We start from the raw sequence: 17,234 nt of genomic DNA, 5'->3' as shown, positions 1-17,234 counted from the left end.
AAGTTTGCCGTTTGGCAAACTGAGGTAGATCGTTAGCAAAGGGGCTTTCAAAAGTCTTCCCATTGCTCCAGTGATATATTTTTATAATCCAGTCAAATATCTTGACTGTCTTTTCACATTGCTGACAATGAAACATTCAAAATATGTGAGTTAAAAAAAAAACATTCAAAAAAAGATGAAATACCCAGTAATACATCAACATTTTCACAAAAGGCTTTGGCTCCCTGTTCATTGTCCTTCGAACAGAATTAAAGGTGAGAATACCTGAACATTGGCTGTCTAGATCGGAAAATCACTTCTATCAAAGGTTAGCATGGCCAACGGTGGCTGCAGAACCAAGGAGGAAGTTGGCTCAGCATCTGATGGCACCGCAGGGTCTTGACACTTCCTTGCCGAGGGATCCCCACCCGAATCACTGCCAGTGAAGGAGTCGGAGGTCAAGGGTGTGGTACTAATAACTGAAGACAGGTGTATCTCATCATTGGACTCGTGGGAGAACCGTCCAGAATCCCCGGTCTCGTGGCTGCCTTCACTATTGGCTGAATGCTCAGTATCTGCTGTAACACCAAAGGGCCTTGGGAAGCCGGTTGTCTGACTTGGGGGGCTGGGGGAGTCTTCATCACTAATTAACACAGTCGTGCCTGGCTGGTAAAAGCAGACCGACTGAGTAAATCTTCTTTGAGGCTAGGCAAAAATACATAAAACACCATCAGTGATGACAGAACGCTCCTGAAAAATAATAAATCTGGTCTTACGTATTCTATCTATTCTGAGATAGCAAACGTTCAAGTCCATGGGTGAAAGGTCATCACTGAGCAAGGACTGTCTAGGTCAGCAGTTCCCCACTGAGGACTGGGCGCACATCGGAATCACTGGGTGGGAGAAGAGTCAAAGGCGCCGTCAGAGATTCGGATGCACACTCCTGCCACAGCCCTTTCTCCACTGCCCTCCGCTCCCCACTGAAACGCGCAGTTCTGATTACTGTTCTCATTGTCATTTCAGTGACCACTCCCCAAGGCTTTCCATGGCGTCATGCCCCAAATTAATAAAATAACACCCAAAAATAACATGAAAATTAAAGCATTCATTATATTTCCCTTTCTTTTTTAATGACTGTTTTATTTACCATGGGTTGCCAAAGATTTTTCTCATTTAAGGTGGGTTACCTGCTCAACTTTTGCCTTCTTAGAATCTTGGAAAAAACACCATTTTTTCTTTGAGTTGTTTTTAACTATAGGACCATAGCTATTAATTATCAGGTCAGTTCCTCCCTGCAGAAAGAGGAAAATGTAAATATTATATATTTTAGTTTATCACAAGTAATGTATGAACTTTTTAAATGTTAAGGGAAAAGAAAATCACAGATATTACTATTTATTCTCTTACATAAGCAGCATAGAACAAATTCAGGATAGTTGCTAGTGATCAAAAAGATATACTAGGCTTATCTTTAAAAGAGATCTATCTAAATAAATTTTTCATTTGGGGTGAAATATAATGATTCCAAAACTTATCTGCAAATGATAACAGCAAACAAAAATATAGAGAGATTACAGAAGTATGACAAGACATTGAAATTACTTGTGCTTTCATTACATTATTCTTTTTAACCTACCCATGTGTTTGAAAAATTTTAAAACAGCTGAGAAGAAAATAAACTCAGCCCATATACTGCGAAAGATGGGGGACCAGCTCTTAGACCAACTCAAGAGAACGGAGGTATCTGTCCTCCAAACTGGCTTCTGGCTCGTCTGCAGGCCTCCACTCAGCTCTGCCTGCCTTCACTCTGGATTCTCCAGTTTTTATTCCAGGTCTTCCTCCCACTCTGCTTCTCCCTTGTCCTTTCCCATGTCTAGTTCCAAGTTAGTAATAACAGAACTACAATGTATTTCTGTACTTTTTATGCTTATTTAAAAGGTTTAGGGTCTAGCGTTCTAGATTAAACGAAGTGCCACCACATAGGAATAACATTACTCGGTGGGATAAGCAGTTGAAGGAAACCGGCAGTTTGGTGGAGAAACCCCGTTCTGGTAGGCTATCAGTCAGTGACGAGTCTGTAGAGGCTATACGAGATAGCTACCTAAGGAGCCCTAAAAAATCTGTGTGTGAGCCCACATCAAACTGCACTGAATAGGTATGAAACTTGGAGAGTTTTCCTTTTATTTGGTGCAGACTTCACATTTCTATTGTCTTTTGTTGCTTTCCTGTGACCGGTCAAAAGTGCACCATGACTTTACAGGCACACTGTATAGTTGTAGTACTCTAAATTTTAGGGAAGGGTCGGGGGAAAATAATGTATAGCAAAATTTGGCAAATATTTTTTCTGTAAAGGGCCACATAGTAAGTATTTTAGGCTTTGCAGGCTACATATGGCTTCTGTTGCATTCTCTCCTTCGTCTTTTTTTATTTTTCAAACTATCCTTTAAAAATGTAAAAACCATTTTTAGCTTGGGTGATGACCACATAAAACAAGACCAGAGGCGAGGTTGAGCTTGGCTGTAGTTTACTCACACTTGGTTTATAGCACATTGGTTATGAGAGCTATTAGAATAATGCACACTATCTAATGTTGTCATGTGACTAAAAATAGTTTTCAGTTGGTGTTCTAATGCTTACCACTATACTATTATTACAGATAATAGAAAGTACATGAAGTAACATCCCACAGTGACATTCTTAACTATATCCAAATTCCTCTGGCCATAATGGGAAAGATCTTGAGACATCTATTGAGATGTTTCATATTTTTAAAAATGTCATCATCATACCTGGAAAGTTCTGATGGTCAACTGAGTTAAATAAAAATTAACCAAATTAAGTATACAATAAATTAGTAAAAAACTGTCCACCCAGTAAACATAGGGCAATTCAATTTACCATAAATACAAATGACCCTGGTGTCCTTATCTAAGACATTTTAGCTGTATATAATCCCATTTCATTGAATTTGTGCTACCTTCTCTTTTTTTCTGTATTGCTTTCTTCTTTTATTATTTTGTATAACCCTATCCTCTCCCTAAATACTCTGTGTAAGGAAGGATCTGGGTAACACTGTTTCACATTTCATTAAGTGATGCATGGATATAATATAGTCGACATGTAATTTTTGTAAGTTAATTTTACATATAAAGGGAAGACGAATGGAGGGAAGGATTACACAGCAAACTGGTCTCTGGCTGGGAGTACCTTTGCATCAATAAAGCTGTTGGGCATCATCATTGGCGTTAAGGAGTCTTCACTTTCTACAGCCCCTTCCAGGTTCTTTCCTCCTTCATGTCTACCAGCTAAGGCGGCCCCAGCACGAGATAATGGCTGAGTTCCATTCTGTGCTGTCTTGGAAGCAGATGACTTCCTGAAACGTTGCAAGAAAAGGAAATCTAATTGCGTAGGAGATACAGGCAAATTTACCAAATCTGGCCTATAATCACAAATTTGCATACAAAGTTCTTTAATGTTTGCTTCTCAAATGTCTTTAGAAATTGAGTATGAATTTTTTTTATTGAGAGAGAGAGAGAGAGAGAGAGAGAGAAGCATCAACCCATTGTTCCACTAAGTTGTGCTCCTGACTACTTCTCAGATGTGCCCTGACCATGGCTCCAACTAATGCCATTGGGGTTGAGCCCTGACCAGAGTCCAAACCTGTGATCTTAGGGCTGATGACCCCATGGATCAAGCCAGGACCCCCAGGGTGAAGCCGGTAGACTGGCAACGGCAATGTCAGCATTCCAGGGCAGCACTCTATACACCACGCCACTGACCAGTCCCAGAGTGTTAGACTTTAACTCCAACTCACTCCTGAAATGTTTATGATTTAAGAAAGCTTCTTTATTTATTTTTGTTCCAATATCTGCTTATATATACTTTTTATAAGCCCTTAATAAAAACCTTAATATTGCCCTGGCCAGGTAGCTCAGTTGGTATCATCCCAACACACCAAGGTTATGGGTTCAATTCCCAGTGAGGGCACATACAAGAATTAACCAATGACCGTATAAATAAGCAGAATAACAAATCAGTGTTTCTCTCTTTCCCTTCCTCTCTTTCTCTAAAATCAATAAAGAAATTTTTAAAATCTTACTATTTACAAACCATTCTTATTATTGTTGATTATAACTTATGCATAAATAATAATTTTTCATTTCCATGCTGCTTCAGGTCTGCAGATTGTCATACTAACATCACATTTCACTTGTCAACTAATGATGGTGACCCTGGCCAGTTGGCTCAGCAGTAGAGCGTTGGTCTGGCGTGTGGAAGTCCCAGGTTCGGTTCCCGGCCAGGGCACACAGGAGAAGCGCCCATCTGCTTCTCCACCTCCCTCTCTCCTTCCTCTCTGTCTGTCTCTTCCCTTCCCACAGCCAAGGCTCCATTGGAGCAAAGTTGGCCCGGGTGCTGAGGATGGCTCCATGGCCTCTGCCTCAGTTGCTAGAATGGCTCTGGTTGCAACAGAGCAACGCCCCAGATAGGCAGAGCATCACCCCCTGGTGGGCATGCCTGGTGGATCCTGGTTGGGCACATGCGGGAGTCTGACTGCCTCCCCACTTCTAACTTCAAAAAAATACAAAAAAAAAAATTTCATGATGGCAATTTTACAATATTACTTCTACAAGATTTAGGCATCACTAAAATGTTATGCACACAAATTTTACAAAAAAAATTTTTTTTAGTGAGAGAGAGACAGACAGGAAGGGAGAGAGATGAGAGGCATCAACTCAAAGTTGCCGCACTTTAGTTGTTCATTGATTGCTTCTCATACATGCCTTGACTAGGGGGCTCCGGCCCAGCCAGTGACCCCTTGCTTAAGCCAGTGACCTTTGGGTTTAAGCCAGTGACTATGGGATCATGCTGATGATTTCATGCTCAAGCCTCTAACTCCACGCTCAAGCTGGTGAGCCTGCACTCAAGTTGGATGAGCCTGTGCTCAAATCAGCAACCTTGGGATTTTGAACCTAGTTCTCAGTGTCCCACGTCGACATTCTATCCACTGTGCCACCACTGGTCAGGCACAAAAAAATTCTGAAAGTGAGAAACTTGGACAGTAAAACTAAGATAGTTCAATATACAAAAAGATGTTAGCAGTAACTCTTCATTAACATGTTTTCCTAGTCAAGTATCGAACATACAAACTCTGAGCAACCTAGACAAATGGAGGAGGAGTCTAGTGAGGTGCATTATCTAAAAATGATATGTATTGGACTTTGCTTTTTTCTTTTTTTACTTTACAAAAGAACCTTAAGAAAGTATATTAAAGCAAAGGCCAAAATAATGAAAGGTTAAAAACAGGCAAGTTCACTGAATGCTAAGAACTCAGCTTAAGTCAAACTACAGATGAGACTGACTGACAGAATTTACGGAGAATCAATCCCACTTAGCACATCTGTTCTAATCCATGTCTGGAGATGCCCTTCCATATGCTCCGTTGGTGGCGCAGGAAGAACTCTCAGTGAGTCACGCAGCTCAGGATACATGGATGAGGAAATATCCCGGACAGTAAAGAATCCTCTCAATCAGCAGAGCTATCAGATTAAGTGTGTATTTTTTATTTATTTTCAGCGAGAGAGAAAGAGAAAGAAACAGACAAATAGGAAGGGAGGGAGATAAGAAAGATCAACTGGAAGTTGTGGCACCTTAGTTGTTTACTGACTGCTTTTCATATGTGCCTTAAACCAGGGGGCTCCAGCTCAGCTCAAGCCAGCGACCTTTAGGCTCAAGCCAGCAACCATGGGATGTCAATGATCCCACGCTCAAGCCAGTGACCACAGGGTTTTGAAACTGGGACCTCAGTATCTCAGGTCAATGCTCTATCCACTGTATTATGACCAGACAGGCAGTGCATTTTTTTTTAAACTAAAGGATTTACTTTGTGTTTTTCAAAATACTAAGAAAATGAAGAAACTAGATCTTCATTTAAGAATATTTTGACACGGTAAAATTTTCAAATGGCAAGAAAGTAATCTTCCAAAGTGGGTACATCTCTATAGCTGTAAGAACTCAAGTAATAATACATTTAAAATGAAAAACCCCAATTACTCTAAAATGCACTTGGTTTCAATTTGCTTTTTGTGATTACCATAATTTAAATGTTTCTTTAACCACCTCCACATCTCCCACAATGGAAACACACCTGGCTTTACTTCGATATATCAAGATGAGAACACAGATGAGGATGCAGGTCAGGGCTATGCCAACGCCTACAGCAATGCCAGTCATTGACTTTTGGTCCAGATGGTAATAACCTGAATAAACTAGAAGAAGAAACACATTTACTCCAAGTCAGTCAAAAAAAAATATCTAGATTCCCTTTGTCGTAATTCTCAGATAGTTGCTTTTCTATAATTTTCCTTCCCCTCACAGGAAAACTTTTCACACTATCTGTGTCTATGCAGGAAAGACACAGATTACACTTCTATCAGTGGTCTCAGGAAAATCGGTTTATCTTCCCATATTGAGGATTCTAAATATGAGCTCTGGATATTGTATTATTATATCAAACGTGAACATCAGTTTCTAATTTATAACTCTAAAAGGCACAAGGCAGTTAGCTGTTCCTTGATGGAAAAAAAAATAGCTCTCATGTCATGTTACCTTAAAAGCAGAGCTGCGTTAGATTAGTTTTCTGTCTATGTATCTGCGTTTACTCGGCAGTGCTTCTCAAACTCCAATGTACATGTACTTCTCTAGGGGATGTGTTAAAATGCAGATCTGATTCACTCAGTCCGGAATGGGGGTCATAGTTCCACATGTTTTTATTGTAAGTTCTTAGGTGAGACTTAGGCTGCTGGTCCCCAGGCACTTTGAGAGGTAAGGTGGCTGAGGTGTGAGTCTGAGCCTTGCTCTCTCTTTCCCCTGATAACAGGCTAGCTACAGTTGCTACCTGTTTCCTGTGCTTAAATCTGACTATCCTCTCCTTTCTCTCTCTCTCTCCTTCCCTGGGCATGTGTTTCTTTCTCATTCTCTCCCTCTCCGATCTACACACCGCTGAAGGACTCTCCTTGAGGAGCTGTGAGTCCCTACTGCTGGCCCGAGGTCAGCTGGCGTTTCCTCTCTTTAACCTGCCCCCGACCCCCCCCCCCCCACAGAGACTTCCTCTCCCACAGAGGAGAAAAGGGAGGTGTCAAGCCTTGTCCCACAACAGGCCTGCTTTCCTTCAGAACAGGACAGTTACCCTGAGTGGATGGAGCGCCCTCCCTCTTTAAAGCTATTTTCCCCAACTGCTTTTCTTGAGAGAAACAGCTTTCTCTGTGGAAAGGCAGTTCTTCTGCGGTGAAAACTGTTAATGAAAACCATGCTCTTCTGAGCGTGAACACCACAGCTTCCACTGCTGTTTACTTCCCATGCAACCTCGCAGGAAGCCCACTCCCATCAGGTCAGGGCGGGTGGCTCATCAATCCTGGTGGCTGAACAGCTGGGAAGAGAAATCACGGGGATACGCTGCTCTGAAAACTGCAGGTCATTCTGAGGTGAGTGTCTTCCTATGGGCATGCAGAGAACAGCCACAGCACCAGAACCTCGCACAACAAGACAAGGACCTGCACGCAGGTCTCAGGATGTGGCTGTTGCAGGAGTGGGAATAAAGTGCAGGGGAGCTGAACCCTGTACTTTCTGTTCTTAAGAAAAGTCAGTGGTGTGACAGCACACAGACCTTTGGCATCAGCAGAATCTAAACGCTTGGGCCTCTGATTTGATTCAGAAGTTTCCTTTGGAAGCACTGCCAGCTCCACCGAGTTCGAAAAGGGTCCTTCTCCCACTTCATTGGACGCAGATATCTTGACAATGTACACATTTCCTGCCACGAGGTTTTCCAACAAAGCCATGGTGATCGCCCCTATTAAAGAAAAACACATCAATGACAAATTTTAGTATATGTGCTGCCAAAGTGAGCACCATCATGACAAATTAAGTAAACTTTATCTTTTACTCATTCTTTCAATCATGGTGCTTTGTTTCAAAAATATTTTTCTGATTGTAAAAGTAACGTATGTTCATTGTAGGATATTTGAAAAAAGAAAGTTAAATATAAATATAATGACAATCTTCCATGGTTAACATCTGGAATATGTGCATGCTATGAGTATACCTTTACTAAGTGCATTTTTCTTTCTCTCTTTTTTTTTTGACAGAGACAGAGAGAGTCAGAGAAAGGGACAGATAGACAGGAAGGGAGAGAGATGAGAAGCATCAATTCTTCGTTGCGGCACCTTAGTTGTTCATTGATTGCTTTCTTGTATGTGCCTTGACTGGGAATGGTAGGGGGGCTTCAGCTGAGCCAGTGACCCCCTGCTCAAGCCAGCAAACTTGGACTCAAGCCAGTGACATGGGGTTATGTCTATGATCCCGCGCTCAAGCCAGCGACCTCAGGGTTTTGAACCTGGGTCCTCTTGCATCCTAGTCTGATGCTTTATCCACTGTGCCACCTCCTGGTCAGGCTATATATAATACTTTATATATATGAAATATGTATACTTATAAAATGTTTTTATATATACATATATATATATATAATGTTTTGCTTTTCGCATAGGAATGGATAAAAACAACACTGAAGACATTTTATGGAATATTCAAACATAGGTAGAGAACGAATGGCATAATGAACCCAGATTCAACAATTATAATTAGATTTTAAAAATCTAATGCGAAAGTTTTTTGTTTAAACTACTATGGTAGTCACTGTGATAGATGATCTTGACCTTACTACTTAAATTAGAAGCAATACAATTAGTTTTTAAAGTATGAAAATATTTTTCACCCTCCTAGTCATTATCTAAGATTTCTTGAATGTAAACAGGAAAGAAAATACCAAAGTTAGGTAGGTATCTCTGAGTGCTGAAGACTCAGACCTCAGTTAAACAATCAGAGTCACTGCCACCAATCAGCCGAGCATCTACCGCTGGGTTCCGAGTAAAATAGGTTCTGTAGGTTTGTTGTTGAATTTGTATGTGAGTTGAAACAGGTACATTTACCTATGCAACTTAGACAGATGTTTATCTTAACATAGTTTTATTTTTACCTCTCTGTGTATACAAATACTTAAACATTTTCAAGCCTACAGATCCTATCTCATTCATAATCTTCATTTGAATTTATACACATGACATTTGGGATCAAAAGGCATTTTCTGTGTTGGCATGACTGCCAAGGATTTCTATTTGGGCACTGCTATTTCTTGAGGAGTCTTTCTGTTCTTGTTCTGCCACTGCACTGAAATATTTTTCTTACAAAAGGACTCTCTCACCCTAGTAATTAATCCTAATGTTAAGAAAGCAAGCGTAACAGAAGATCAACCAGCAAGCTGTTCCATCATTGCACCTGTGAGTGGTGGAGTCACAGGGGAACCTGGCTTTCCTAAGGTGATTTCTTCCAGATGCAGTGCATCCTTACAATAGCTTCAAAGAGCTAACAACGGCTTGCAGCAGTCACCTCCAGGCCAGAGCTAGCTACTCGAATGCACCTACAAGAGTGCATTTCATTATGCAAGTGCAATGCGGGGTGATCTGAGAGCTGAGGACATGATTCCGAGGCCGCCTCTGCAGATCACATGGTGTGAGGCATATGAACCAAGTGGCAACGTGAGAAGCCAAAACCAGCTTGTTTTTATATTCTATGGTTTCAACTTGGCTTGAAGAGAGTGTGAGCTACTTGAGTACACAACTGTTAAATAAACAAACTGACCCCTATTTAGAATCAGGAAGAGCCTTTCTACTCTTACCATGTTCTTAGGCAGGTGAATTAAACAGCAAAGATGGGGTGTGACTTGTTGCAATTAGGAGGAAAAACACTTCATTTCTTTACAAATAGACATATAAATAAATTGAGCTTCCATTTTCTCATAGACTTCACATCTAATTTTTAAAAATGGTTGGCAAAAACTAATTGGTACCTGAAATTAAAAGTGTTTTCATTTAATTTAAATTTTATAAGGGGATGAACCGAGTGCATTTGTGTATGCGGACACTCCCCTTCCTTCAGACAAAATGATAAACAAATAAAAAAGGAAACTATAAGAATCTGTCCCCCAATAAGCACACTCAGAGCAGTTCCCAAATATTAAAGTGAAACTAGACTGTCCCTATATATTCAGTCAGCAGACTGGTTCAATCTCAGGGTGATTATTTCAGCCTACTTACTGCCTTTTGCCTGTGTCTGAAGCTTTAGCTAGACTAGGAGCTTCACAAACCAGATAGTGTAATAGGCTCATTGTTATATCCATGTTTATCAAATGCTGGCATGCTACCAACTAAGTAATTTGTGACTTGGGGCACATTACTGAACTTTACTTCCCTCAAGGGGCCAATAATTTCCTCCTCATGCAATTATTATAAAGATGAAATAAACTTCCACTGGTAAGTGTCTGGCACAAGTGTGTATACTCAATGTGAGTAAGTCTTTGCCTTACCTCTGACCCCCCCCCCCCAACCGTTCTGGAGGAGAGAAAATTTCTTTCATATTTGAACCGTAATATGAATGAACAGCTAACATAATGCCTTGTATAAGATAATTCCCAGTAAATGCCAATTGAACTTATATGAAAATATAAGCTATTTGTTACCAAAGGAGTGTTCACTTAAAATCAAAAGCCTTTGTAGGATTATGTTAACTAGTGTTACCCTAATAAATTCAATAAAAAATAATAATAATTCCAACTTTAAAACACAAACAAACAAAATGTAGAAGCAAAGGGTACAGTTCCCAGGTTGGTGAAGCACCCCAGAATGAAGTCTCAGATCTTTCTATCTTCCATCCACATTCTCTAAGTGATTCTAGTTCCACAGTCTTCTTTTTTTTAATTAAAATTTCTTTCAAGTACAGGTTTTATTGTTTGTTTGTTTCTAGGGGAGATAGTGAGGCAGACTCCTGCATATGCCTCAACCAGGATCTACCTAGCAACCCCAACTAGGGCCAATGCTCGAGTACTGAGCTATTTTTAGCACCTGAGGCATTTGTGCTCCAACACAGCTATCCTCAGCACTTAGGGCCACACTTGAACCAATCAAGCCATTGGCTATGGGAAGGGAAGAGGGAGAGAAGGGGGAGAGGGAGGAGAGAAGAAGTAGATAATCGCTTCTCCTGTGTGCCCAGACTGGGAATTGAACCCAGGATGTTCATATGCCAGGCCAATGCTCTATCCACTGAGACACGGGCCAGGGCCTTCAATTATAGTTTTGTATTAGTATTTTGTATTAGTTTCAGGTGTACGGCACCAGTTCCACAGTTTTAAGTATCATCTATAACTTAATGACTTCTAAGTTATACCACTAGTCCCATAAACTTAATCTTCCCACTGCTTGCTCAACCTCTGTACATGGACATCTAAGAGGCATTTCAAATTTAACATGTTCAAAAACAAACCTTTGATTTCTCCCACCAGTTTATTTACACATCTATCTGCAGCATATCTAGTAGGCTATGTTTTCAAGTTATGTTTTAATAGCTTCTTATTACCTTCCCCATTATTATCCCTGTCCAAACCCCCATTAATTCTCACACGAACACTAAGTAATAATATTAAGTAGTCTTTAACTTCTACTCTTATATCCTTCTAATCAATTTTTGCTGGTGGTTGCCAGAGTAAGCTTCTTGAAAGGTAAATCTGATTAACAGGCTCTGATATGTTTCCTCTCTCTTAGAATAAAGCCTGTGGTCCACAAGTCTGGCCTCAAGACCTGCCCTTGGTTATCTTATCACCCCTGTCCAAACCCCCTTCATTTCCCACTGCCTGTTCTTCCCTACACTCCAGCTTGCCTTGCCTTCTCATTGTTCCTTTTATATGCCAAGCATATTTCTGTCTCAGGGCCTTTGCATTTCTCACAAATACCTCATGGCTCTGCTCAAATGTCATTTCTTTCAAACGAACTTACCTTACTATCTCCATCCCTTTGTCTTTTTCCCTTATTGTAGTTTTCTTTATAGCACTGTGACACTACCTGAATATTTTTATATTTGTGTTGTTTCTTGCGATGTGAGTTCCAATAGGAAAGGGATACTATTTTGTTCATTGTTACTGCCAATGCCTAGAAAAGAGCCTGTTACACAGCAATTATTCAATAAGAATTCATTTGATCAATCACTATGTTCCTACTATTAGGAGTCCAATTTACTTGGAAAATGTTGAGTTAAATGGATTCCTTTTTTAAAGGAGTTTTATTTCCACACTGAATCTCTAATAGGAGGACATAGAAAATGGTGTTTTTGAAATTTATTTAACATGGAACTTTTTTTTTGGAACTTTTTTTTTTTTTGTAAGGCACTTCTACGATCTTGGGAAACTTACACTATGAGGAACAGAGTTCAGGAATTGCTGTAGTATAGCATGGTTTCCTACAGTGCCTTTCAGGTTTTATAACAATTGAATAGTTTGTGCTGATTTGCTGTATATCAGCAAGTGTAAAGGCTATCATTTCAGATCCTTTACACATAAGCATACTTTCAATATCACATTTTTGCTCAACCATTTTAGCATGTACAATTTTAGCCAAAAATATATGGTCACCAGAAACACTTAAAAAATGTTTCCACTGCCTGACCTGTGGTGGTGCAGTGGATAAAGCGTCAACCTGGAAATGCTGAGGTCGCCGGTTCGAAACCCTGGGCTTGCCTGGTCAAGGCACATATGGGAGTTGATGCTTCCAGCTCCTCCCCCCCCCCCCCTCTCTCTGTCTCTCTCCCTCTCTCTCTCCTCTCTAAAATGAATAAATAAAAGAAAATTAAAAAATGTTTCCACTAATGAAAAAAATCTTATTCCATTTGACAATTGCAAGTTAATTATACATGTAAATATACATAAATACAATATGTATAGAAGAGTAATAGATATAGAGGGAAGAAATATTGATATTCTTGCTCTTCCCCCCCATCTTTTCCTTCAACTTTACCAAAACAAAATATTGTTTCTATTTAGGCAGGTGCAAATGAAGAGCTAAAGGAAGTATGTGTTCATATAATTGAAATCCTTTATTAATTACTTATAAAATACTTCATTAAATCAGATTAGTCATCTGGTCAACTGCTGAGTCAATACATCATTTTTAAAATAATTAAGTAAAATTGAATTATACATTTTAAGAATATTATGGTAGATTGTAAGACTAATAGCCCCAAATAAATTACACGTCCATCTCTCACACCTGTGGGCAGTCCTCCGCCACGCTAGCTCTGTGCTGGCCTACGTGACTCGCTTTGCCCAGTGGACATTAGCAGATGTGATGCCAGCCGAGGCTTGCCAAAGCTTTGTACATGGGGCTCCCTCCCTCTAGTCCTGATTTCAGAACTCTCTTGCTGTTTTTCAGCTACACACACTCTGTTGAAACTGTGAGATGATTTACAGCCTCGTGAGTGACCTGAGGAGAGACCAACAGAATTGCCCAGCTGATCCCAGTCCAAACTGCTGACTCACGGAAGTGTGAAAAGGAAAAGTGGCTGAGTTTTAGAGCGGTTAGTTAGGTAGCAACGGATAACTGATACAAATACAGCACTGTATTGGTGGCAAGTGCTTGTTACTTCCAGGTCTCTTTGGTGACTAGGAAATCATTACTTAGCAGGGTTTCCACTTAATGAAAAATATGAATATATGACCATCAAAACACCAGCCAAAGTTACCATTTGCTTATTTTACAACTGCATAGAGCTTATTACATCCTCAGTGTCTTTAAAGTTTATTTTCTTAATTGGGTAAATGTTCCCTTTAAAAGGTAAAATGTCTGTGACGTGCCTAGTACTATAAAGTGTTTAGAATATGTAGATGACTAACAAATTTTCTTCCTGAAATCCTTAAGCCTTTATTTGCTTGTCAAACTGTTCTTTTTCCCAGCATGCATGTATGAATTAAGAAAGCGCCAAAATAATGAAGTTTTACTATTTATGGGATGGCCTATCTAAAAACTGGCATGTAGGATTTATTCAAATGAAAGACCAAAAATTTTATATAATGATAAAAACATGCAGTAAGAATGTTAAGAGTTTTAGAATTCAGTTTCACTTGGCTTAAAAAAAATTGGTGTTAAAAAATTAAATTTAGTGCTCATAAGTCCTAATCAGCTTTCCCCCGTACTTAAGTGCACTCCAATCTTCATATGGGTCAATGTCTTTGCAAGTAGTCCATTTCAGTAGCTGTACAAAGGTCTTCTCCCTGAAACCAGCTCCTTTTGCATTTGCTGCCCCAGTGGAAGACACACTCCCACCAGAAATCTAGAAATTGCCTGTAACAATCTTCCCTCCTTCCTTAAACTCTCTAGGCCGGCTGCTTTCACATCCTTAATGTCTCTCAGCCACCCTCTCCCTTCCTTCTCAAGCCTCACCACCCTAATCCAGCTTTACCATCCCTTTCCTGGGCCATTACAACTACTTCCCAGCCTCTCTACATGACTCTTGCATCCACTCCTCCTCAACCAAACCTCTTCCACTCGCAACAGTCAGAGTGATCTCTCGGAAAGGCCTGCCATATGCTCCCGCTTCAACTATGTCAAGGGCTTTGAATAAAACCAAAATCCTTAACAATTTGATACTTGAGAAATATTAACTCAAAATAGCCTCTAGATCCCTCTCTCCCCCTGGTTCATTATCACTGATGATCTTCCTTGTCCTTCTCTTTGGCAATCTGTGCCCGCGTTACCTTCTCGGTGCAGGACCTGCCACTCTCCTGCCACCCAGGCCTTCCTCGACGCGTATAAGATCGTATAGCGTGTCACCACCGTCTCTGGGCCATCAGGTGGTTTCCAAGAAACCAGAGCAGTGTCGTCCTCTATCAGCGTCACTTTCACTCCAACCGGTGGGCCTGCTGGTGCTGTGCACACATGCGGAAAATATGCATTTACTAGGAGAAAGTGGTCATAGCCACCCAAATACCTGGCTGACAGAATGACAGGAAGACTTTGAAACACCAGAAACACTATAAAAGTATTCGAAAATCCATTTTGCCGATTACTAGTGAGAATAGTAAGATACTGCTTTTCTTTTTCTGAAAGCTAATTTCATTTTTATAATATTCAAAAGACTTTAAAAATATAAAGAAGATGGTCTATTCCTAGATGAAGAATGACTAAATCAGAGGTTGTAAACATTTTGGGGGGCTCTTGATAAAGCTTTGTCAAACTCATCACTAGACACGTTTACAATCCCACCAGTAGCACCTGCTCGTTACTATAGATACTGTCTTACCCTACTAAGTACTGAAACTAAGCTACATTTCTTACTAAAATGTGCAGAATATATATTCAAGCTGCTCTAGGAAGCCATCGAAGAAAACCACTTTTGAGACCAGAAGCATTCAGTTATTCTCCAAAAGGTTGTAGATCAGTGAGTTTAAAAGGGCAGACTTTACACTAATAATTTATATCTGCAAAAAGTAGTGAAGTCTTGTGACTTTAATTGATCCCATTTTTAATATGAGCTAAAAGTGTGAAGGGCTGGATAGGAAATATTGTTGAAACCACAGCAAAAAGTCCCTTGCTAACTAAAATATATGACCTTTGCTTTCTCTCGGCATAATTAAAATAGAGGTCCTCACAGGTATTCTAGTCCTTCGCCCTCACTCTTAAGAAAAGGAAACGCAAGTTCTGAGGACATACCTTAGCTAGAGCCACAGTAAGCTATACAGAACTGGTGCTCAATCAGGTATCCTATCTGTGCGCTGTGCACAGCATCGAACCACCACACAGACAGAGGGAGGTTTTTGTGTGGACCCTTAACACATACATTATTCGCTTATTTACATTTAAAATGATTCCGGTGCAGCCTTGAACAGCATACCTTATTTAAGACCATTTGCCTGTGTAACACATACACTGAAAGGGGGAAAATATATTAAACTTATTTAATAAAGGACAAGAAATCTCAAACGTTTAAAAACAAAACAAACACATACACACATCAATTGGTAGGTGGTGACCTGGGTAGTATCCTCTTCAAAGTGACATGTATATATAATTATATATTTTTTACACATTTAGATAAAACCCTTAAGGGAGCTGCCTTTTTTTACCTTCTGGAAGTGTAGAATGGTAGACGACGGGGCTCCAGGGACTGGAAAGTTGATCCACGTGCAATCGAACAGCAAATTCATATTTGGTGTTTGGTTCTAGACCTTGAACCAACATGTGAGTTTCTGATCTATGATAATGAGCAATGAAGTTGTTAATACTGTTCTCACATTGTTCCTCAACAATTATCAGTACTTCCAATCAATATAGCTAGGAAGAGAATACTAAAATTTATTTTTACATTAAAGAGCAATCTAATTTGACTATATTATATCAGGTATGATCCTATAAAATATTCCTATAAATTGCTGTACAATTTTCCTACAAGTATCCTAATACAAAGAGATTTCCTCTGAAATGCTGAAAGTCAAATCATACTTTTAAATCTAGTGATAGGCACCTTTTTACCTATAATCTAGTCAACAGAATAACTAGCTTTATTTTTTGATGCCAGCATGACAATGATCTTTTCTTTTCTTTCTTTATACATGGTATTCTTTAGCCACATGAAAGTAACAATAGCTTCTTGTCTAATCTTGTTGCATGAGGCTAGGAAAAAAATATATTTATGGAAATTAAATATAAAAAAAAAATGCAGTTTCAGAATTGAATATGGTAAAGACGTAAAATCCCCAGACATTTTTCTGAGATAAGGCCTGAGACAAATGCTTACAGCTGAAGCTCAAACTGGCCCGAGATGGTAAGAAGTATGAATGGGGAGGGGAGCAAAGAAAACAACCATTAATAGAAGCTACATACGTTTGAAGGTATAGGACCAAAGAAGCATTCTGCAGGCCCACAGGGTTACAGCGTATGGTGTAGTTAATTATTTGTGCAGTGGTGAATGCAGGCCTCCTCCAGTGCAGGAAGATGGAGGATGAGGTGTTCGCCTTCGCATAGAGATGGTGGGGTGGTGGGGGAGGAGGAACCATGCGATCACGAACAGCTATCGGAAAAGACACTGTTAATTTACCACACGGCACAACCTTTATTGTAGAAAGTGGTAAATGGTAAAATCATAACACCCCACCCGATAACTTGATTGTAAGCTCTTTCCTCCTCGAGAGGTTTGTAGCAGTCTAGAGATATATTATTCAATACTAAGCGACCTCTCCATGAGTTAGGTAAGGAATCAAATAGTATTAATACTTAGATTGTAAAACAATAGCATAGAGAAGTCAAGCTACCAGCCAAAGGCATTCAGAAAGCCAGCAGTGGACTTAAAACTAGACTGACACCCACATTAGTAGCAATAAAATC

At 39.9% G+C, this 17,234-nt stretch overlaps 1 protein-coding gene across 1 annotated transcript in view; it reads right to left on the bottom strand.

Annotated features, from left to right (window-relative positions):
- Window positions 1–215: 215 nt before the first annotated feature.
- Window positions 216–17,234, bottom strand: part of PRTG (protogenin) — a 170,081-nt gene continuing 153,062 nt past the window's right edge. The window contains exons 13-20 of the mRNA XM_066274954.1: window positions 16,734–16,920; window positions 15,977–16,104; window positions 14,609–14,779; window positions 7,643–7,825; window positions 6,125–6,245; window positions 3,187–3,352; window positions 1,167–1,271; window positions 216–684 (exon numbers count right to left, since the gene is read on the bottom strand). Of these exons, the coding sequence (XP_066131051.1) occupies window positions 280–684; window positions 1,167–1,271; window positions 3,187–3,352; window positions 6,125–6,245; window positions 7,643–7,825; window positions 14,609–14,779; window positions 15,977–16,104; window positions 16,734–16,920 (1,466 nt within the window). The 3' untranslated portion in view covers window positions 216–279. The remainder of the gene's footprint in view (window positions 685–1,166; window positions 1,272–3,186; window positions 3,353–6,124; window positions 6,246–7,642; window positions 7,826–14,608; window positions 14,780–15,976; window positions 16,105–16,733; window positions 16,921–17,234) is intronic.

Source organism: Saccopteryx bilineata, chromosome 4 (genome assembly GCF_036850765.1).
Source record: "Saccopteryx bilineata isolate mSacBil1 chromosome 4, mSacBil1_pri_phased_curated, whole genome shotgun sequence".
NCBI classification, from domain to species: Eukaryota; Metazoa; Chordata; class Mammalia; order Chiroptera; family Emballonuridae; genus Saccopteryx; species Saccopteryx bilineata.
Note: the sequence above shows the minus strand (reverse complement) of the source record. Positions and strands in the feature narration are given on the sequence as shown.